The sequence below is a fragment of the Leptopilina heterotoma genome, unplaced genomic scaffold (genome assembly GCF_015476425.1).
Source record: "Leptopilina heterotoma isolate Lh14 unplaced genomic scaffold, ASM1547642v1 Lhet_65, whole genome shotgun sequence".
Classification (NCBI taxonomy): domain Eukaryota; kingdom Metazoa; phylum Arthropoda; class Insecta; order Hymenoptera; family Figitidae; genus Leptopilina; species Leptopilina heterotoma.
In genome coordinates, this window is record NW_025111152.1 from 4,632,352 (window position 1) to 4,656,735 (window position 24,384).

The window sequence follows — 24,384 nt, forward strand, 5'->3', positions numbered from 1 at the left end:
GAAAAAAAGTAATATTTGAAATTAGATGTTTGTAAAATTTTTGAAAAGCACAATTTTACTGATAAAAGTTTTGCGATTATAAATTTCGTTTTCCGCCAAGGTTTACTAAGTATAAAAGTTTTTCGATATCTTGTCACTTGCATCGAACTTTCCTTGGTTCTGAATTTAGTTTTAGCCTCTCTTGTAAATGCTACAAGTTTATGTGACCTCAAAAAGGAGTATCGAGAAATTCCGGGTGATGCAAGTTCGATCGAGACTCGATTTAACTTGAAATGTTGCGCCATGTGTTTCGAGATGTAAATGTAAAAATTAGGATCAAAATACGTTATAAACTATTTTAAAAATATTCAAAAAAATATCAAATTATTGAAAATCTTAAATAGTCTATGAATTCTTTTTCTTAAATTAAAAAAGTCCATAAGTTCAGGGTTCCCGCAGGTCAGGGTAGTCAGGGAAATAAGGAAAAAGTCTGGAATTTTTATTAAAAGTACTGGATAAAAATTAAATTTTTAGAATTTATAAGAAAATTCTGAATTTTAGGGTCTTCTTTGTTTGCCTCATAAACTATGATTTTACCACGAATTCTAATAAAAAACCTTACAATTTTATCTATTTCTGACAATTTTTTTGAAGTAACCAAATTCTTGAAGAACTATCCTAAAATTATTAGGGGAATGTAAGGTATCATATCGTGTTGTGTAAGGTATGGTAGCGGACTTGTTAAATCTGGCATGTACGTCACATCTGAAACGCCTTAGAGCAATTCCATGGGAAGTGATCGACGATTTTTCGACATTGTTGGCAATTTTTTTGAAACTTTTTTTCCTTGTAGGTATAAGGATAAGATATGATGATAAAGTATAACTAGTACTTTTTAAATAAATTTGCTAGAAAAAAAATTTTCATTAATTATTAAAAATTTTTCAAAAAAAATTTTTTTTATTTATTTTTTGAAAAACACTCCCCCTCCGATTTTTTTTATTTTTTTTATAGTGATAGCCAAAAGTAATAAGAAATTTTTCGTTAAAGTTTCATAGTGGGATCGCGATAACTTTTCGAGAAATCAATGAAAAAGTCTATGGCGCCCCGTTGAGACTGACGCGCTCACGAACGTATGTCCAAGAAGTTGGCCACGCCATTTCATTTTTTCTCAACAAAATTTTTGATTAAACTAAAAATCAAAAATTGTGCTACATCTAGCAAACGATAACAAATATTGTGCTGGAAAAAAATTGATATATTTTTCAAAAATTAAAAAAAAAATTTCTTCTATACTTCAATTTTTTGAACATTTTTCATAAATCCAAATTTTGAAAAAATAAAATTTGTGCTGAATTTTGCTCAGCGAGCACAATAAAAAAAGTCTATATAAAACAGTTTTTCAAAAAGTTAATAATTATTCAAGAAATTCACATTTTTTGACTCTAAATTTTTTTGAACCTTTTTGAAAAATTAAGTTTGGAAAAATAAAATTTGTGCCGAATTGTGCTCGGCGAGCACAATAAAAAAGTCTAAAAAACAATGTTTCAAAAAGTTAAGTAATTATTTAAAAATAATCATAGGGGAAATTGGGGAATTGTGGGTCACCTCCATTATTTAACAATATTTTAAAGTTTGATTATCGAATTTTTTTATTTTCTTTTGTTCGGCAAAAGTAAATTTTTTATAAGCATTTTATGACTTTACAGCGCTTTACAATTATACCTATAAGTCGTAAACAACAACAAACTGAAAATTGCATTCAAATATTTATTTTGAGCGTTCATGTTTTTATTGTTTTTACAAGAATTTTTAAGAATTGCCTAAATAAAAAAAAAATTAATATATTTTTTCTTTTTTTTTTACTTCGACAAAAAAAATTTGAATTAAATTTAAATGAAAAAATAATACAAAGCTTTTTGTAAAATGAAGCATTCGGGCAATTGTGAGCCACTATTTTTTTTAGAAGTATCATAATATTAAAATCACTTAATAGTAATTTTATTAAAACAATTCTATTCATTGCAATGTATGAGATAGAGCTGTTGTAAAACTGATGTAAAATTGTTTTTTAGACTTTTTTATTGTGCTCGCCGAGCACAATTCGGCACACATTTTATTTTTCCAAACTTTTAATTTTTCAAAAAGGTTCAAAAAAATTTAGAGTCAAAAAATGTGATTTTCTTGAATAATTATTAACTTTTTGAAAAATTGTTATATAGACTTTTTTTAATGTGCTCGCTGAGCACAATTCAGCACAAATTTTATTTTTTCAAAATTTGGATTTTTGAAAAATGTTCCAAAAAATTGAAGTATAGAAGAAATTTTTTTTTTAATTTTTGAAAAATATATCAATTTTTTTCCAGCACAATATTTTTTATCGTTTGCTAGGTGTAGCACAATTTTTGATTTTTAGTTTAATCAAAAATTTTGTTGAGAAAAAATTAAATGGCGTGGCCAACTTCTTGGACATACGTTCGTGAGCGCGTCAGTCTCAACGGGGCGCCATAGACTTTTCGTTGATTTCTCGAAAAGTTATCGCGATCCCACTATGAAAATTTAACGAAATTTTTTTTATTACTTTTGGCTATCACTATAAAAAAAATAAAAAAAATCGGAGGGGTGGTGTTTTTAAAAAAATAAATAAAAAAATTTTTTTTGAAAAATTTTTAATAATTAATGAAAATGTTTTTTTCTAAAAAATTTATTTAAAAAGTACTAGTTATACTGAGAAATTGAAAAAAAAAATTTTGAAAAAATATTTAAAACAACCGGAGTTACCTTAATTTAAGAAAATTAGTATATAAATTTTCAAATTTCAATATTTTCAAAATTTTTTCGAAATTATCAAAATCGTCTTCACTTTATTATATCTTATCATTATACCTACAAGGAAAAAGTTTCAAAAAAATTGCTAACAATGTCGAAAAATCGTCGATCACTTCCCATGGAATTACTCCTTACCACTATGGTCGAATGTCTTTTATCGTAATGACATTTTATATGCAGTAGTATTAATGAGTGGACGCATGCTTTGTACTCTAAGTAATTTTGAATAAAAAAGTAGTGAAAAAAAATAAAAAAGTTTTATTGGATATGTGTGTTAACAGTGCCAGAGTGAAGATTTTTTGAAAATTGAGTCAGGTAAATGTATGGAACGTATTGTTTAGACCTTGGACCACAGTGTTTTGTATTTTACATTTTTCCCAATTCGCGCTGTATGAAAGTAACATCATCATATTTCCATCAATAGCTTGTAAGGTTTGATGGCGTAATTTTTGTAACGTACAGTGGCGTATCATTTTTTTGCACAAGTTTCAATAGTCTTTGCTTTTTTGTGAACTAATGCCTCTTGTGCTCCACCGCAACAATTCTCGAATATGTGACACTTGCAGTCTTCTCTTATTCTAGTTGCGTTAAAAAAGTCACCAGCTACTTCACATGTCCAAATTGTAACCATAACTGAAGTAAAACTTTTTTTCTATAATGTAAAATCATCATTTTTTTCTCTTTTTGTTATTTTTCATCATTTCCAGTAATTTTAATAAATTATTTTAACATCTACATAATGTTCTAGTTGAATACACCAATCTGCCACCATACCTTACAACTTTCGAAAATAAAACAAATCAATGTTTTGCGCCAAGAGCTGAAAAATTTCACTGAATTTAAATTTTAACAGCCGCTTCTGACAGAAATATGCTTAATAGATGTCAGCAACTGCCTGCTTTTGAAATTTTAAAAAATATTGATTTTTGAGAGAGAGATGTAAAAAACAAAGTGTGTATTTTCTAATAAAAATTGATTTAAAAATTAATTTTAGTCCAAATTTTAGATAATAATTGAATTTTGAAAAAATTTCAAATTCAAATCTTTAAAAATTTGAATTTTCATACTTTTAACTAACAAATTTTGTAAAATTAATTGTTTTGAAAAAGTTTAAATGTATTTTTTTGAAAATATTTGAAGTTTTTATTCTCTAATATATTTATAATTAAAGAATTTTCAAATAATCGAAATTTCGTAGAATTTAATTGTAAACAAGTGGATTAGATATTCCTCAAAGAACACTCAGAAAAAAATTTGTTCGAAACAACCAAATTTTGGTTGAATTAACCAAATAAATGCATTGCTATACAGTGAACCAAACGTTTGTTTGATTTAACCAAAAAATTTCTTCCAATACGTTTATTTGTATTAACCAAATGGTTATTACACTTAACCAAAAAATTTTATTTAATATAACTAAAAAATTTGTTTATTTCAAGAGAAAAGATTTGTTTGATTCAAATAAATAGTTTTAGTAAACGTATTTGGTTCATTTAAATAAATATTTTTGTTTACTTAATTTTGTTATTTATTTTCCTCTAATAATATTTGAATTTCCTAATTTAATATTTTCTAGTACATATTATTGGTTAATTTATAATTTATTATATAATTATTGATATTTTAAAATTATACATATAATAAATTATAAATTAACCAATAATATGTATACTAGAAAATATTAAATTAGGAAACTCAAACATTATTAGAGGAAAATAAATAACAATTAAGTAAAATATTATATATGTATTTCTTCATATAAACAAAATTACTTAATTATAAAAAACATTTTAAATATTACATTAAACATATTATAATTATGATTTTTATACGTGCACTCAGAAAAAAGTTTATTCGAAACAACAAACTGAAAACTTCACATAACCTTTTTGTAAATATTCTTCTCACTGGTACAAATTAAATATGCAGTAAGTCAATGAACACAATGTATTTAATATTTATTTAACCGACACTTATATTTTTTTTCTTTGATTTACCGATTTAACAAATAAATTTGACGCGAACGCGGACTGTAGACAAGTGAGATCGTCATTTTTAACCCCTTGGCAGTCGATGACGTGTATACACGTCATGATGCAGGTGGGCTCAAACTGTCGATGACGTGTATAGACGCAAGCAGATTTTTGTCTACAAAAACACACAGATTTGTCCACAAATTTATACTCGGGGGTTTTCGGGGTCGCTGATTACGAATCCATTTTCAGATTTGAAAAATTCAAAATGGCGAATCTAATATGGCGGACGACATTTTCAAAAACTCATCCGATTCATTTAAAACTCGTTACTCGGGCGTTTTCGGGGTCGCTTATTACAAATCTGATATCAGATTTTGAAAATTCAAAATGGCGGATCCAATATGGCGGACATTTTCTGAAATTCATCGGATTCACTTGAAACAATTTACTCGGGGGTTTTCAGGGTCGCTGATTACGAATCCGATTTCAGATTTAAAAATTCAAAATGTCGGATCCAATATAGCGGACGACATTTTCAAAAACTCGTCCGATTCATTTAAAACTCGTTACTCGGGGATTTTCAAGGTCGCTGATTTCGAATCCGATTTCAGATTTTAAAAATTCAAAATGGTTGATCCAATATAGCGGACGACAATTTACAAACTCGTCCGATTCATTTAAAACTTGTTACTCGGCGGTTTTCGGGGTCGCTGATTACGAATCTAGCATAAGATTTTCAAAATACAATGTGGCGTTTCGAATATGGCTGACGCCATTTTAAAAAATTTATTAAATGAATCCGATAAATTTTAGAAAATTTCATTCGCCATATTGGATCCGCTTTTTTGAATTTTCAAAATCTCAAATCGGATTCGTAAATTAGCGACCCCGAAAACCCCCAGGTAAAAAGTTTTAAGTGAATCCGATGAATTTTAGAAAATTTCGTCCGCTATATTGGATCCGACATTTTGAATTTTTAAAATCTGAAATCGGTTTCGTAATCAGCGACCCTGAAAACCCCCGAGTAAAAAGTTTCAAGTGAATCCGATGAATTTTAGAAAATGTTGTCCGCCATATTGGAACCACCATTTTGAATTTTCAAAATCTGATATCGAATTCGTAATCAGCGACCCCGAAAACCCCTGAGTAACAAGTTTCAAATAAATTCAGTCGATTTTTAATTTTCATGTCCGCCATATTGGATTCGCTATTTTGAATTTTCAAAATCTGATATCGGATTCGTAATCAGCGACTTCAAATACAATAGTATGCTCGTTTGCGCAAATTTTAGTTTTCTAAAAATTTGTCGACATTTTGAGCCCACTTATGAGATTTTGGTCTTGACTGCGAAGGGGTTAAATTCACACATGTACTTTTTGAGACAAGCAAATATTTTTGTTTGACTCAAATAAAATGATTTGGTTGAATCAAACAAATTTGTGTGTTGTGTCGAACAAACTGTATTTAACTAAACAATATTCTCTATTCAAAACACAAATTTGGTTAAATGAAACAAACAACTTCAAATAAAAAATTTCTTTCCAATAACCAAACAAATTTTACGTATTTATTAAAATAAACCAAATTTTAAATTTAAATCAACGAAATTGTTTTATCGTAACAAATAAAATAGGTTAATTAAACAGTTTGGTTAAGTGAAATAAACTTTTTCTCTAAGTGAACTTTTGTAAAAATTATCTAAATAATTGATATAAAGAAGAATTTTAGTTAAAAATTCTAGAAAATAATAATTAATTTGAAAATAAAATTTTGAGGTTTAAAGACCTTTGGGAAAAAGGTTTTCAGAAAAATTGTATATTCGGGAAATTTAGTTTTCGGGAATTTGGCTTTCGGGTGTTTGGATTCGGGAATTTGACCGGATACCATTTTGATATGATATTTATATGATGTTATTATTCGGTCATCTTTAATTATGATAAAACATAGAAAAATAATAATGATTAAATATTTATTTAAAAATGAAGTTAATGATTTTTTCGAATAATTTTACAATTAAAGAAATTCGTAAATAAATGTAATAGAATATTTTTTTGAGTAACTAATTATTTTTAGAGTGAATTAAAATAGTCTTTAGAGTCAGGGAAAAAGTCAAAATTTTATTTGAAAACCCAGGGAAAAGTCAGGGGAAAACAAAATTAAATTTTTGTGGAAACCCTGTAGTATAGTTACAGTGTCAATTTTTAGAAATTTTTTTATTCTCGTACAACTTTTTCATAAGAAATGATTTGAAAAAGAATTTCAGTTCAAATTTTAGAAAATATTTGAGACTATTAGAAGAATTGTAGTTCCAATTTTGAGATATAATAAGGTTTCAAAAGGTTTAAACATTAAAATTATTTTGAAATTTGAAAAATTTTATTTACAAATTCTAAAAAGATTATGTTTTTGAAAAATTTTAATGAAACATTTTTGAAGATAATATTGAATTCCCTGAAATAATTTTAAAAAATTTCAACTTTTTATAGTAATAATTATTAAAAAGACGTCTAAAAGTAAAAACATGTGTTGGTTTTGGTTAGTGGCCTGTTGTCCCTGTAAAATTTGACCCTATTGCCCTTGTCAATCATCATTTTTAGAGACGTCATGATTTCAGATCCTTTTTATAGTCATAGTTGGGAATAGTACTTGTAAGTAAGAAGTTTCTGATTGTCAGGTAATAATTTTGGGTATTTTACAATCCAATCAGAAATAAATTCACTTTAGGTTACCCAACCCCTAATATTTTTGCTCTACCCAGCCTTGTTTATTTTTCTTTTATCGATTTTCCCTCCAAAATTTTCCGCTATGTGCTTGAAAGGAACAATAAGAACGAGTGGCAGTTTTTTTCGTTTTTTTTTATTAAAATTATTGACAGTAATTGTTTTGTGATTGCATATGACATGTGAACTTTTGAACTCGGAAAATGTCGAAAATGTGATTCTCTAGTGAGGTAAAATACTTGACGTACCAACAACCATGAACCAACGTTGATAATTTCATAATCTGCAATTAAGCATTTAACCATGAATTTTCGTGAATGAAAGAGTCGCATCACCTCAATCGCATTCTGAGCCTTTAATTTCCTCTAACGGGTTCAGGGCGGATTTCAAGAGGAGAGAGAGAATTTTACGGGACGAAATAGGTTAGCGAAGTTTCAATTAAATTCTCCAACGAGGCGCATAGAAATAACGCTACAGAGTGACAATTTCACAAAGTGAACCAAACGCGGCCTTAATGGTTAGTCTTTGAAAATGCATTTTTTTACTTCAGTCTAGAAGTTATTATTGATAATGAAAAGAGATGGTAATTTTTAGATTATGTTTGTCAATCTGCTTATTTGATTAGTGTACAAAGTGAAAATAGAGTATTCAGGAAATTTTTTGAATTTCTTTCAACAGGGCGATAAAAATTTGGAAAATGTAACGCACGAAGAAGCTGTCGCAACATTAAAAGCAACGCAGGATCGAGTAGTTCTCTTGGTAGCAAAACCAGAAGGAGCACTTCCACCACCACCGGCTTCGGATCGTTCGCTGTCACCACAACCTCGTAAGTTTCTTTCCTTCTTTTTTCTTCGAAATGATTCGCCTTTGAAATTTAAGATCCATTGCGAAAATATACTTCAATTAAGATAAAAGCACTGGGTTGACTTTTAGGGCTATTAAGTTTTGTACAGTTGCTCCGAGGGTGTTACATTTTTTAAAAGCTCTTAAAACCCATGTCTGATAAAAAAAATAACGGAAATTCAATTACAGAAAAGAAAGAAAAAGAAGAGAAACTCGTATTAATCATGTAAAAATCGAAAAGACATAATTTATACCCTTTTTCATTTTATTATTTATTATACAGGGTTGCCGCAGGTCAGGGAAAAGTCAGGGATTTTTATTAAAAGTACTGGAAAAAATTAAATGTTTAGAATTTACAAGAAAATTCTGAATTTTTGTTTGTCTCATAAACTATAAAATTTCCACGAATTTTAAAAAAACCTTCAATTTTTTCTATTTCTGACAATAATTTCTTTTAAATAGGTAACTTAATTTTATTGAAGAACTGACATAAAGTTATTACTTATAAATCATTTAGTGAAGTATTTTTTTGAAAAACTTTAATTTCAATTCTGTTGAAATTAGTTTCAATTTTTAAAATTTTAACGCAATTATTTGAAAGAATTTAACTATCTTGATTATCTTGATTATTTTTATAAATAGCAAAATTCTTCGCCGAAATTCAATTATATTCAGGGATTTTTATAATATTCATTGTAAAATTCAATTATTTTCCTAAATAACAATATTCATCACAAAAATTCAATTATTTTCAAAATTAATAAAATTCTTCGCAAAATTCAATTATTTTCAAAGAATTCAAAAAAAATTGTCGACATTTCAATTATCTTTATAATTGAATAGCAAAATTCTTAGACGAAATTCAATGCTTTTCAGGAATTCTAATAAAATTCATTGCAAAATTCAGTTGTTTTCATAAATAATAATATTCGTCACCAGAATTCAATTATTTTTAAAAGTAATATAATTCAATTATTTTCAAAAATGTTAATAAAATTCATTGCAAAATTTCATTGTTTCCAAAATTTTTCTTAATTCAATTGATTTTCAATATTCTACTATTTTAATAAAATTTCTCAAAAGAATTCAATTATATAAAAACAATTTTGACAAAGTTCTAAAGGAATATTCAGTTATCTTCTAAAATAATAAAAATTTCACAGGAATTCAATTATTAAAGATATAATTTGTCAAGAGAATTCAATTATTTAAAATAATTTTGATAAAGTTCTAAACGACTATTCAATTATCTTCTAAAATAATGAAAATTTTACAGGAATTTAATTATTAATTAACTACATTTTTTCGACAAAAAATCAATTGTTGTAAACTTTTTTATAAAATTCTTCGTAATAATTCAATTATTTTCATGAATAATAAAACTTATTCCCGAATTTCAATTATTTTTTATACCTACAATTTTAATCAAATTCCTCAAAAAATGTAATTATTAATGAAAATTTTATTAAAATAAATTATTTACATTTGTATTTAAATAATTGAATTCTCGTAGAATTATCTAATAAAAATTGATGAACAAATTAATTTTATTTAATGTTTTAGATTTAACTTTGGAGAAGTTACTAATAATTGCAATTTTTAGAAATAATTGAATTTTGTAAAGGTTTCCAATTAAAATCTTTGAAAGTTCGAATTTTTCATACTTTTAATTGAAAATTCTATGGAACTAATTTTTTTCAAAAAGCTGAATCGCAATTTTTTAAAATTATTTCAAGTTTTTATTTTCTAATGTATATATTTAATCGAAGAATTTCCGAATAATCCAAATATCGTAAAACTGAATTGTAAACAAATGAATTTGAAAATTCTCAAAAGAACTTTATCATAAATTATTAGAATTTTATTTAAAAATTGTAGAAAATAATTATTGAATTAAACGATAAAAATAATTTTTAAGAAGTTACAGTAAAAATATTTTTATATTATAATATAAAATAATAATTTTTTCACTCGGTCACCTTTAATTATTATAAAACATGCAGAAATGAATCACAATCACGAGTCTTCGACTCGAAGTGATCCATTTCTTCATGTTTTATAATAATATTCTTTCAAGTTATTGAATTTCAAAAGGTTAGAATTTGAAATTTTTGAAATCTTTTTTCCTATGAAAAAATAATAATGATTAAAAAAGAAGTTAAGTTATTTATTGATATTTTCGAATAATTTTACAATTAAAGAAATTCGTAAATAAGTGCGATAGAACATGTTTTTTTGAGTATCTAATCATTTTTAAAGTGAATCAGAATATTCTTTAAGTTCAGGGAAAAAGTGAACATTTTTTCTAGAAATCAGGGGAAAAAAATATAAACTTTTGTGGCAACCCTGTTATAATGAAATTATTTATTTAGGTATACAAAATATATAATCAACTTTTAATGCAAAATTAAAATTTAATTAATAAAAATTCATTATTTATAAAGCGTGAATAATTCCACGATGAGAATTCATCTAAAGACAGAAATAATGAGACTACTCGTGAAAATACTTGAAATGTCTGCTGCAACAAACTTTGGGAAATTAAAACTTTTGTTTGAGGTTTTTTATATTCGTCTTTTATTTGAATCTCTAACGCTGTGTCCAGGTGTCTCGTTTCCTTCTCCACGTAAACGTTTTTAATAGAGCATTTCAAGTTCTTTGCGACGGATTTTATAAAGGTAGGAAAAAAAGTTTTGATTACTACTTTAACGAATGTCATTTTGCAGTCTATTATAAGACCCGTGATACTCAGATACACTGGAAATGTCGATATTTTCGGATTCATTATTGAAAATCGATTCTAGAATGAATAGTTTTATATTTCTTTTTTTAGATTCTCCGTTTGTTTTTATTTTAGTAACGGGGTTGCCACAAATCGGAGAAATTAGGGAAAAGTCACGGAAAATCAGAGAAATGTCAGGAAATTTTATAAAAACTTTGTTGTTTACTATATGCTTTTTTCTATAACAAATTTCGTTTGACTGATCTAAATTATGCAAAGTTTTCTCCTTTTCATTTATAAAAAATATGAGAATATTGTTAATTGTTAAAAAAAATTATAAATAAGAAATAGGAAATATACCCATTTTATGCATAATTTATATTTCTCAATAACAATATTGTTCAGAAACTCATTCTTTTCTTTTGGAAAAGAAACATTACATATTCTATTCTATTTGTCAATTACAAATTTTAATTGAAAATCAAATTGAATCTTTTTAAATTTTTAGAAAATAAAGGAAAAAATTTTACTCAAAAAAATGTTCTGTTTCATTTATTTACGAATTTCTTTAATTGTGAAATTAAATAAACATCAATAACTTTTTTTTAAATAAATATTTAATCAACATTATTTTTCCATATAGGAATTAAGAATTTCAAAAATTTCAAATTTAAATCTTTTTAAATTCAATAACTTATAAGAATATTTTTATAATAATTAAAGAAAGATGACCGAGTGATAAAATCATTGTTTTATACTTTAAGAATATTATTACAGTAACTTTTTCAAAATTATTTTCATCATTTCAAATCAATTATTATATCCTACAATATTTTTAATTATTTTTTATGAAAATAATTTAATTGCTTAAAAAAATCTTATTATTTACAAAAATAATTGAATTATTGCGAAGGAATTTATAAAAAATTTGTAAATAATTGAATTCCTGAGAAACTTTTATTATTTATGATAATAATTAAATGTTTGCGTACTATTTTTGGGAATTTGAAATTGGTTTGAAAATAATTGAACTTTGGGGAAGAATTTTGTTATTTATAAAGATAATTTGGATTTTGACGAGAATTTTTAAAAAATTTTGAAAGATAATAATTGATAGAAAAAAGTCTGTCACTGATTCAAATAGTGATATTTTCCTAACGAAATAGTTAATGGTAACTATAATTATTAGTTTTTCCCAGTCAAATTTAATTCCCGTCTATTTCCCGGTTGGTAGACACCCTTTCAAATGTATTAGCAGAAACTAAAACCCGTCGAAGACGCGTACGCGTCCGACAGCTAGTTGTTTAATAAAATATATTGCATAAAATCTGTGATAATTTTGCTTAAGAACTTAAACCAATCTGTGAGAACTGCTAACTTGTTTACATAACAAAAGGTTATGTTTACTCAAACGCTGGTCAGTCCGACATTTGAAGTTACATCACCAGTCGACTATATTTAGTGGGAGGATAAAATAGGGGAAAGATGAAACTAAAGGACCTTGAAATTAAACGCGTTCTACTGCATGCTATCAACATGCGGTTCGTACAGTGCTGCCACCTTCAAACAGACAGATTCTACATATATCTTGCATTTCTGCGCTATATTTTTGACTCATAGTTGTTCTTTGGCATTCAAAAGAAACTGTATATTGTTTGACCTATGTTTAGTACTTTCGTTTTATATTACATTTGCAATAATTAAACCTATAAGTGGTCATTATCCCTTGTTAAATTTCTTAACTAGTTTTCTTTTCTGTGTATTTTTGTTGCATGATAATATTATTGTGTTTGTTTATTTATTCAAAGTCATTATTTGGAATAACAATGACAAACAAATTAGTGAATGAATTGCAGTTTTGTTTGAGTGTAAATTTAAGTAATCTGCAAGAGTGCGTGTAAGGTTGGATGAAAAAAGTAAACACTTGATTTTGTTTCACCTAAGTGCGGGAGAAAAATGAATTTTCGATCTTAAGAAGGAGGAAGCCCTCGCGCTTTTCGTTTCACTCCGAAGACCAAGCACCATTTTCCTCGCTACACTGTCGATCGATATAATTTATTCATTGGCGTTATAAAGCGGAGGTCGTAAAGTTTACCTCATCCCTTGGACCACGTCAAGAACATACTAGGAAGCGCGACCAACTTTTGGCATTACGTCATAACGGAATTCAAATAGCTCCTTTAAAACGACCCCTCTTGTGCTTGCAACCAAACCCCTTCCTGGTGCCTCGCGAATCGTTCGAGCTTCTCTAGACTCTTGGAAGAAGTTTTATATTTCTCCCCTACACTTAAATTACGAGTTTCAAGGGCAAAAATTTTCTTTAAAAAAACTTGAAAAATTATTCATTCATTCTTTATTTCACTTTAAAAAAAGAAAAAATGAAATAATTGACTGAAAATTTTTCTCGCAATGGAAATTTGAGTATTTATTAAATTTTTTTATTTTCAAATGGATTTCTTTATACTCTTCTTTTTTAACTTTTTTCCTTATGGTTGTATTCTTGTATTTCTTTTTTTCATTTCATTAACTTGTTACTTGTTATTTTTCTGTCAAGGAAAACAAAATGGCTCTGTCTTGGCGTTGGAGAACAATTCACTGGCGTATTCGCAGGAATCGCGTCATGCATCTTCGCTTGCTCTTCATGGAACCGGGACACCTCGCGCCGTATCTCAGGAAGACGTGTCAAGGTAAGTTCCAAAACTGTTTTTTTCTACAGTAGGTATATAAAGCGCTAGGGAAGTTTTTTTCCTACATCACTTTGATAACTAAGTCGCTCATTTACCCATGTTGCGAAACTTCAAAGCGAAGTTCTCTTGGGAATTCCATGAAAAATAAAGGAAAACGATTTTGAAATTTCACTCGAAAAAATACCTGTTTTCAAAATTTACGCGTTTAATTACTTTGCATTGCGAATTTTATGCAAATAAGATCGAAGGTTTTCCGGGTCGCTGCTGATTACGAATATGATATCAGTTTTTAAAAATTAAAAATAGCAGATCCAATATGGCTGAAGATTTTTCAGAATTGATGAAATTCGCTTGAAATTGGTTTTTAGGGGGTTATCAGAGTCGCTGATTACGAATATAAACATCAATTTTTCAAAATTCAAAATGTCGGTTTCAATATAATAATTGTATAATTTGACTGAAATTTTTTCGAGGCGCATACACGGAAAAAATCTTGGGTGACGTGCCGTTCCAAGTAGACCGAAAATGTACGAATGCGATACGACTTTAGTTTGGAGGAGCTGCATTTCCAACTTGGGCGTGCTGAACGCCCAAGATGCGGCTATTGCAGTCCCAAGGTTTTGAGTCTCAAATCTTGGGTGTTCAGCGCCACCAACATGGGAACGTAGATTTCCCGAATTGAGAACGTAGCACATCCAAACTATAGTTCCTCCAATTTCCGACGATTGGGATTGCACGTCACCCAAGATTTTTTCCGTGTAATTATTCTTCAAATGTCATTTGATCGAACTGATATTTTACCGAACCGCATTTATCCGAACTGTTATTTTAACGAAATGTCACTTTTGCGAATCGCCATTTTTACGAATTGTCACTTTTGCGAAAAGTTATTTTTGCGAATTGTCATTTATGCGAACTGCCATTTATTCGAATTGTCATTTTTACTAAATGTCATTGTTGCGAATTGATATTTTTGCGAAAATTGCTATAGTAGACTTGTATGCATATGTAGATTTACTATAGCAATTACAATGACAATTACAATTACAATTACAATTACATTACAATGACATTTCGTGAAAATGACAATTCGAATAAATGGCAGTTCGTATAAATGACAATTCGAAAAAATGAAATTTTGGAACAATAACTATTCGTAATAAAGACAATTCGTAAAAATGATATATCGCAAAAGTGACAATTCGTAAAAATGTCGATTTGCAAAAGTGAAAAAATTATAGTTCTTGTTAATTTTTAGTTTTGTCATATTGGACCCGTAATTTTGAATTTTACAAAACTGACGTTTCAAGCGAATTCCATCAATTTTGAAAAATCTTCAGCCATATTGGATCCGCCATTTTAAATTTTAAGAAACTGATGTCAGATTCGTAATCAAGGGGTTAAAAATGTCTCTTAGCATCATAAAATTACTGTTCTAAAACATTTTTAAAGGAGCATGTAAAAAAAGTTACAGAACTTTTATATTAACTCATTGTAATACGCGTTACGAAAACTTTAGACGCGTTTTTCTCGAAAATACATTTTTGAAAACGGAGAGACACTTTTCTCAAAATCTACAGATTCTTATGAAGAGATTTCCGTTTGAATTTTTAATTTATGTAATATAGGTTGCTCAGAAACTGTCTCCTTGAATAAAATGTACTTTTTGAAAGACGCCACCTACAGTTGCGAAAATGAACTAAAAATACTAAAAATACTAAAAAAAAAAAAGCATCCAGACACTCAATTATTGTGAAATTATAATTTTAATAAAAAATTAATGAAGCTGAAACTGGCATCCAGTTGACAACGTCCAGTTAATTTAAGGGGACATTCCAGTTCAAAACAGGCTTTAGGTGTGGAACCTCAAAAAAGTGGAATTTTCTTCCTCCCATTTTTTTAGAGTACTTTTCCCCCAAAATATGCAAAAAAAAGGTGTTTTTATTCAGAATTTCTCTTATAAAAAAAGGGGAATTAGAAATTTTCCAGTTTTTGAGGTTCCACTTATAGGCATGATGACGCTGAATGAAAAGCCGTTTAATTTTTTAAAATCACTTCAGAAGAACTCGAGATATCACTTTTACCAGATCAAAAAAAGTCAGTTTGAGAAAAACGCATTTAAAGTTTTTGTTCATAAGTTTCGAAATTTAAAAAAAAAATCATCGGCTTTGCTTAAACATCGTTACTCGGGGGTTTTTGAGGTCGCTAATTACGAATATGGAATCAGATTTTTAAAATTTTTTAAATTTTTAATGGCGGATCCAATATGGCGGACATTTTTTTTCAAAATCATTGGATTTGCTCGAAAATCGTTACGGGGGAGTTTTTGAGGTCGCTGATTGCGAATATGACATCATTTTTTCAAAATTAAAAATGGCGGATGCAATATGGTGGACAAAAAAAAATTAAAATAAAAAAATGTTCTTTGCCGCCATATTGGATCTACCATTTTGAATTTGGAAAATTTAATATCTAATTTGTGATCAGCAACACCAAATACATTTTTCTTCATACCTCGGTCGAAAGTACGTACTTCCCTCTGCGATTTCGCAGCAGAAAGTCAAACATTTGTGCTTTGGTTGATTTTCATACCCGCTTGGTGGCCAAAAGGCTAAATTGCCATTTTGCTAAACCACGCACAGCAAAACTGTTTTACCGACTGAGTGTTTCGAACCTAACCTCTTACTGTGTAAAATTTTAATTTAGCGAAATGGCAATTTAGTCTTTTGGCCACCAAGCACCCAACCTCTATTACAGCGGGAGTAAAAGAATTCTCTGTCGGTAAATAAGAAAATTTCGAGTCAATGAAAATTTAACGAATAATTGTTATCGCAATATAAAATGAGATAAAAAATTATCAAGAAAACTTTTTATACTTTATTGTCCACAAGCTCTGAATATTGAAATGAACGAAATCTTTTGCTGATATAATTATTTTCAAAACTTATTTTAATAAACATTACCCGTGCAGAAAAATGGTGAGGGCCCCCGGCGGGGCCCTCGTGGATTGCCCTCTTGCCATGTGGAATCCGTAATGGCAATCCACGCGGAGCCCTCGAAGGCGTGACATGCTTTCCCTCATGGGTGCCCTCGAGGAAAATCCTCATGGATTCCATATGGATTTTCCACGCGATGCCCTCGTGGATTTCATAAAATGCGCTCAACTTTATTTTCAATTAAATTAATAAATTAATAATTTATTAATAACAAATTAGTCCAATTATTGATAAATAACATTCTTATTTAACAATTTTTACTTTTTTTAATTAAATCGTGACCAAAAAAAAAACTGACTCACGCGGGAATTGAGCCTACGACCTACTAACTACCAGACAACACTCTTACCACTATGTTTTTTTTTTTTTTAAATCACTTTATTTAATAACAATAATATAATTACATAGGAACAAGTAACAAGTTCAATATACAACTAATAAATTTATCAGTCTTATAGGTCAAATACAAAAGAAACGGCAGTGTAACACTGCGCTCGCAGACGCGACATTGTTGTATTTCGATAGTAATGGTATTCTTCATTCATACAACATTTTACGGAAAAAGAAAAAGTGAAGACAAAAGTCTAACTATAACTCTCTTTTAAATCAAAATAGGATGTTTTGACAAAAAAAACACATATCTTGTCGCATTCTTCGTAGTCTTATCATTTTTATCTCTATGAGCCAGCGCCCTAGAGAGCACCATTTTGATTGTGTTATCCCTAATTAAGTCATGTTTATTATAGATTATCTTTCCGCTATACATATGTCTTGAAATATGGTAAATTATGGGCACATTACAATCATTTTGAATGAAACCTTCTTTGTCTAGAATAGGGAATGCCTCGACAGGCAGGTGACCCTTCGCGATTATATTTTTGATTACATTGTTATTATTTGTGGTAAAAGGTAATGCAATAAACGGATTTTATATATTTTTAATTGCTTTCGCAATATGATTTCTGGTTAATTTTAATATATAACAATCAATCCTGTGAATTTTCGCTTTATTATATATTTTTTGATTTGAAAACATAGTTAAATAATTAGTTGAAGGGTCACGATGCATGCCGAGGCAATCCCTCAGACATGTGCGTCCAAAGGCCCTCATCCTTTCCATGGTAATGACTCTTACCACTATGCTACGGAACCTACATAAAAATTATTTTCTTATTGTACGTGACTTGATGATTCAATAAATTATTTATTGACACTAATACATCATGACAAATAATTAAATAGTTTAATAATAATAATAACAATATTAATAATATAGTAATAGACCATAAATATTCATAAATTAATATTTTTATCATTTCAAAAATAAAAAAAAATGTCAAAACATTTGTGTTAAAAACGCGTTTTTCATAGTTTAAAATCATTATAAACATTAATTTTTTTATATAAAAAAATTTTTTTTTTTGGACTTAGAAATTTTTTCTAAGTTAATGATGTGGGTAATCCATGAGGACCCCTCGCGTGGGCCCTCATGTGAGTTATATTTTTTAAAAAGTAACATTAAATATTTGTTAAAAACGTGTTTTTAATTGTTTAAAATCATTATAAACATTAATTTGTTGATGTAAAAAAAATATTTTGTTTGGACTTAGAAATTTTTGGTATAATCAATGATGTGGGCGATCCACACGGGCCCCTCGCGTGGGCCCTCAAGGATTTGCCCTTAGGTAAGTTCAATATTTTCAAAAAAAGTAACATTAAATATTTGTTAAAAACGTGTTTCTCATTGTTTAAAATGATTGTAAACAATAATTTTTTGTTGTAAAAAATATTCGTTGTTTGGACTTAGAAAAATTGTTGAGCAGGGCATTCATAATGGCTAAGAGCAGGGGCCCTGCTGGTGCCCTCGTGGATTTCTCCTCATGGATCTTCCACGTGGACCCCCAACGGGGGCCTCGGAGCTGATATTAGAGAATACGTTAGTTCTTCTTCCCTGCTCCTCAATTGTGTTCATTAGAACGTTTAGAATTTTAGAAACATAAAATTAATTTTGTACCAACAGAAAAATTCTTTTAAAAATATAATATTAATTTATCTTTTTCACATTTTTTTTCGTGCCTGCCCCCGACCAGAAGCACTCGCTTCGCTCGTGCATCAAATGTCGGGGCAGGCGAATATTGTTTGCAAGAGAGAGACAGAGAAAAACCAGAGCTTCGCGAGTGTCCGCTAGAGGCGTTGAAGCGAGGAGCAAAAGTAAATAAAGATGGCCGGCTGTCAAATGAAACACGATTGCAATTTTCTTAAAAAATAAATTAGCGAGCGTACTTTCGACCGTATATAAAGAAAAATAGTATACATTACACGGGCAGAAATTCGAAAGCCTTAAACTACGCAATGATTTCGCGCAGTGCAGGAATCTCGAACTTTCTGCCCTTATAATGTAATATACTATTTGTTTGTCTTTTTTAAAAAATGCAAATGAGAAAACATTTAAATCATTCGATTGCTTATCCGCATACAAAAACATCTTTGACATGGCGAAGAATAACTTTTTAGATATGAAAATTTAACCAGTTTTACTTCTTTCATTCAACTATAGGGAGATGAAAAATTTCTCAAGTCACTTTTCTAATCTAAAAATTAAGAAAATTATTTAATTCTTTTGTGTTTCATGATAAAATGCCTTTCGACCTTCAGCGACGACCCCAAAATTCAAGGACCTTTTTTTAATTCAAAAATAAAAAAATATGAATGCGGTTTTACTTTTATCTGCATTGACCTTGTTTTTTTACTTCAGTAAATAATTCAATTTTAGAGTAACTTTCTTCAAATTAATAATAATTATACTTAAGGACATCTGGGAAAAAATAGTCGTTTTGTAGAATACACTTAATTTAAAAAGAAAAGAATATTTTGGGTTAAAATTTTTTGAAAATAATAGAATAATATAAATAATTTTTATAAATTATTTAAAAAATTGTTTAAACATTTGGTTTTCACCGAAAAAGGGTTATTTAAAAAAAGAAATATCATCCAATACAACACAAAATTGCAATTATTAAAAATCTTGTTGATACTGTTTTGATACTTTCTGATAAAAAATTTCATAATAAAAATATAAATTTAGTTAAACTAGTTAAACTTTTAAAACTGACCGACAGATTGGCTCAGTCGGATAGATGCCTGGCGTTGGTGGTCGTTTAAGGACCAAGGGTATAAGTACCCTTGGTTCGCGCCCACTTGGCTTGGTATTTTTCCGGCAGGTGAGACAATCTGAGCGGGAGGTTTGACGTCGAGGTATAATGATGTGCACCGTCGATTATTGTCCGGTACACACCATTAGAACTCGACTGTCGATAAACCGGTTGTACTCAGAGAGGTTTTCTACAGTTTCCCTCTTCTCTGGCGAGAAAACCCATTGACGGGTGGTCCAGGCGTAATGCGAGTACTCCTAATAAAGTCGGCTGTAGACGCAAAATTAGGTTAATATATAGAAAAATTTCTAAAGTAGAATGGTTATGCTTAATCCAAAAAAGTATTTCTCGGGGACTCTTGTCGAAGTGCGTAAAGCCAATAGGGCAGGAGTATAAACAATAAAAAAAAAAACTTTTAAAACTTAATAAATATCTTGATCAATTTGTTAACAAACATCTCGCAAACATCTGAAAAAAAGAATTATTGAAATTAATAGTAGAAAATTTTCAAATAATATTAATAACAATAGTAATAATAATACATGAGTTAAAAAAATATTTTCTTATTGTGGACAAATATCAGAAAATATCAGAAGATTAGGTATTTAAAACTTTATTAACATCCAAACAGTTTTTAGTGTCAATACAAAATTTAATAAATTCATTAATTTATGTTTATAGATTACACATTCGTAAAAAGGAACATATGAATCATAATGCTATAACTAACCATTTGACAAATTCTAATAGTGATTCTTCTCAACATTTTATAAAATGGAATGAATTTAATATTTTAGATGTTGAACCAAATCTTAATAAACGATTATAATCAGAAATGTTTTTCCTAAAAAAAGAAGGAGAAAATAGTTTAAATAAAATGACTGACTTGGATAATTTTGATAAATCTTACGAAATGATTTTGAATTTTATTTTCAGTAATTTAACACAAAAGTACTCATTGTGTTTCATTCTCTGTTCTTATTTAATTTATTTGTTTTTGTTCTTCTCTCTATAATTAATTAATTGATTTCATTATAAGACTCGATAGAGTTTAGAGCTCAGATTTAAATTTGATTTTGCGGTTTGCAATATGCTTTTACTTAATTTGACAAATCATTTTTATTTTATTGTGAACTGTTATTTATTTATTCATTATTTATGTGTTATTTATTTATTGCCAGGGTATAAAATTTAAGTTTTCATTTACTTGACTTATTAATCTTTTGTAAGATAATAATTATTCATAATTTTTTTATTTTATTTATTTGTTAAGTTATTAATTGTTATTATTTTAATTTTGTATATATTTTTTTATAGTCTTCCTGAAGAGGAAATCATTTAGATTTCGAAGCGTTGGATTTTTATTCATTGTCCGAATGTTTTCGTTTTATTTGCCTTATCTTATAAAAGATTTCGGACATTGAAGATTATTTAACCAATCTTATTAATGTTTTTGAAAATAGTCAAGGAAAATCAGCCACAGTTATAAATTTTATTTTTAAAATAGGTAGACAATCAAATTTTTGTTTTCAAACCTGACTATTTGAATATTTAAGAAAATGAATTCAAAACTAAAAAATAAGAATCAACTTAGGTGGATCAACGTTTGTCTTGAGAGTCCATTAGATTTTTTGTAGGTCGCAATTTAAAAAAGCTTGAGGAATCTGTATTTTAAGATTCGAGTTCTTTGTAATCTGTATTCTAAGATTGGTTTTTTACTTTTTAAAAAAGAAAAATCCGTCTTGTTCTCATTAGTATGCCTGAATAAATGTAACGCGAGCAGATGTTTCCCTCGGGAGGGGAAAAGGAGATAAATTTAAAATCATGAGTGAAGCAAGAAGGAATGGTACACGATGTGTGTTAGATGAGATCGCTTTTGCCTGTAAACCGATTCGATAAGTCCTTAATCCATGAGCAATTAGCTGGCACAATGTCCACCACAATCCAGCGTCCGATCCTCCGTTTATTCGGTATACGTTATCCTCTCTTCGTAATTCTCTCCCTCTCTCGGTTAGCTCTTTGGTTTAGGATCCATTCCTCTCTCAAACTATTTATCTATCTATCTCGCAGCACTTGTGCTCGTCCATACAAGCCGCTGGACCGACTGTATAATTAACTATCGACTCTCTACATGTACGTGGAGAATGAGGATCGATCACGACTCCCCATACGATGCGATGGAAGAAATATCCTAGTGGCGCAATTTAGGAAGCTTTGGATCGTTGATCCAGAGAGCTGGGGCGGATCGCATCTCTTGCTCTTATCTCCGCGTTGGATAAATCCAAATGCTTGTGGTTTCAGATGGAGAGGAGAATTTTATGAACCTCCAGCATGTGGATTTTGTTCTGATTATTCTTCTCTTCTTCCTTTGATTTCCAAGATTTTTATATCATCACTAAAGGTACTTCATTCGTATCTTCATTTCACATTGGCAATTTTTAATTTCACATTAGACTGTGATATTTCAGGCCTCGAATAGTATGACTTTCAGGACTTTTTCCTACTTGTTTCGAAAAAGGTGTCTTTCTTCGACTTTTCGGTTCAAAAGTACACAATATGAAATTTTTATTTTTTTAAATATTCTAATATCAAATAATTATTTTAATAAAAGTAAATCGATATATATTCATGTTTTATAATAATTAAGGGGGGGGGGGGTAAAGTCTATTCGTTGAAAAAAACACATGTTTTTAAGAATTTTTTTTGTCGATACGCAAAAAGTTAATGTATTTTATCGCTTTGCACATAATATTGTAACATTTGAACAATATTTCTCATATGAAATCTAAGAGCTTATAGAGATTTATTTAAGATATTTAATTTGTTTGTATAAATTTGATTCGGATTATTGATAGCTTCTTTCTTCTTAATATTTAACTGCCGAATGATAAATTCACTTTCTATAATTAATATTTCTCTAAATTTTAATTAAAAAATATTAAGAATTGAGAGAGATAATGATGAGATATTCCTCAGGCACCTCAAAAAAAAATTGATTTGCGGTGTTCACTCTAACTCGTAACAGAATCATCTAAAACAAAAAAAACAAAGTGCATTTGTTATGAGATGTTTTTGAGGTAACGCTGGGAGAATTTTTTTATTTTTTAATTTTTCGTAGCACTTGAAAGCCAAATCAATTTTTTTTTTGGAGGCGCCTGAGGAAAATCTCATTATCTCGGTCAATTCTTAATACTTTTTAATTAAAATTTAGAGAAATATTGTTCAAATGTTGCAATATTATATGCAAAGCGATAAAATAAATTAACTTTCTGCGTATCGACAAAAAAAAAATTCTTAAAAACATGCTTTTTTTCACCGAATAGACTTCCCCCCCCCACAAATAAATATGTTGTATGTTGAGATATTAAAAGTACTTTTAACCCGTTGCCTGTTTCCGACCCACGGGTGGGTCGTGAAAAAGTATGGCCATAACTGTTTCCAACCCACCCGTGGGTCGTGTTCACTATCACTCAAAATAAATATAATTTGTATATAAATTGATAAATATTTTTCTTTATATCAATATTATAAGAAATTATAAGGGTCATTAATGATATTTTAGAAAATAATTGAATAATTAATTATAATTTAAATATATTATACTATTTGAAAAAGTATCAGATTCCGCTGGGCAGTTTGGGACAGTCATGTTGTATTTTCCTCAAACAGTTAAGGGGTTAATTAAAAAAATTTTAATAAAATATTTGTGACATAAAATAGAGTGAGATTATGGCTTTCACAATTTGCTTATCAATATCTGAAAATATTAAATAATATTATTTATTTTATTAAATGTGACTTGTTTGTAGTATTTTCCTTTTTACAAATTAATTCGAGTTTTTTTTATTTCTCTTTCCCCCTAAATATGTATATCCATAATATATATCAAGGATATTTTTTAAAACAGAAAATTAGAGGTGCTTCTAAAAAAAAAAGTAAATAAATTTTTTTTTGAAAATTTCAAAATTATAAAAAAAAAATTTCTGAACTTTTTTGGATTATTTTGTTCTTTTTATAACATATTTAAGTTTCAGTAAAATGGGTTAAAAAATTTTTAAGAAAAATGAGTTTTTTGAATTTTTTTTTCTTCAAAAAAGTCGTTTTTTGAAAAAACTATATTTTTTAAAAATCTGTAAAAAATATATGTTAAAGAGGACATTATAAGGTATTTTTTAAAATAAAAATTAGAGCGATCACTTCAAAACTTCATCTTCAAAAAAAATTTTTAAATTAATTTTTTAACTTCTTTTGAAAAAAAATTTAGATTTTTTTTCTTAAAAGCCTTACTAGCATTTATGACATATTTAAATTTTATTAAAATCGGTCCAGTGGTTTTCGAGAAAATCGAGTTTTTTTATTTATTTTTCCCCCTCCATAACTCCCAAAGGAAATCGAGGGGGGGGGGTTGAATCTTGCAGAAATTTATGCTCATATTGGTAGCAATATAAGATACTAATATGAGCTTAATACATGCGGGGTC

At 28.5% G+C, this 24,384-nt stretch overlaps 1 protein-coding gene across 4 annotated transcripts in view; it reads left to right on the forward strand.

Moving 5' to 3' along the window:
• LOC122510014 (disks large 1 tumor suppressor protein) overlaps nt 1-24,384 on the forward strand; it is a 1,103,313-nt gene that overhangs the window by 894,629 nt on the left and 184,300 nt on the right. For all 4 annotated transcript variants that reach the window (XM_043624398.1, XM_043624394.1, XM_043624397.1 and 1 more), the window contains 2 exons: nt 8,183-8,330; nt 13,624-13,756. In XM_043624398.1, coding sequence (XP_043480333.1) covers nt 8,183-8,330; nt 13,624-13,756 — 281 coding nt within the window. The remainder of the gene's footprint in view (nt 1-8,182; nt 8,331-13,623; nt 13,757-24,384) is intronic.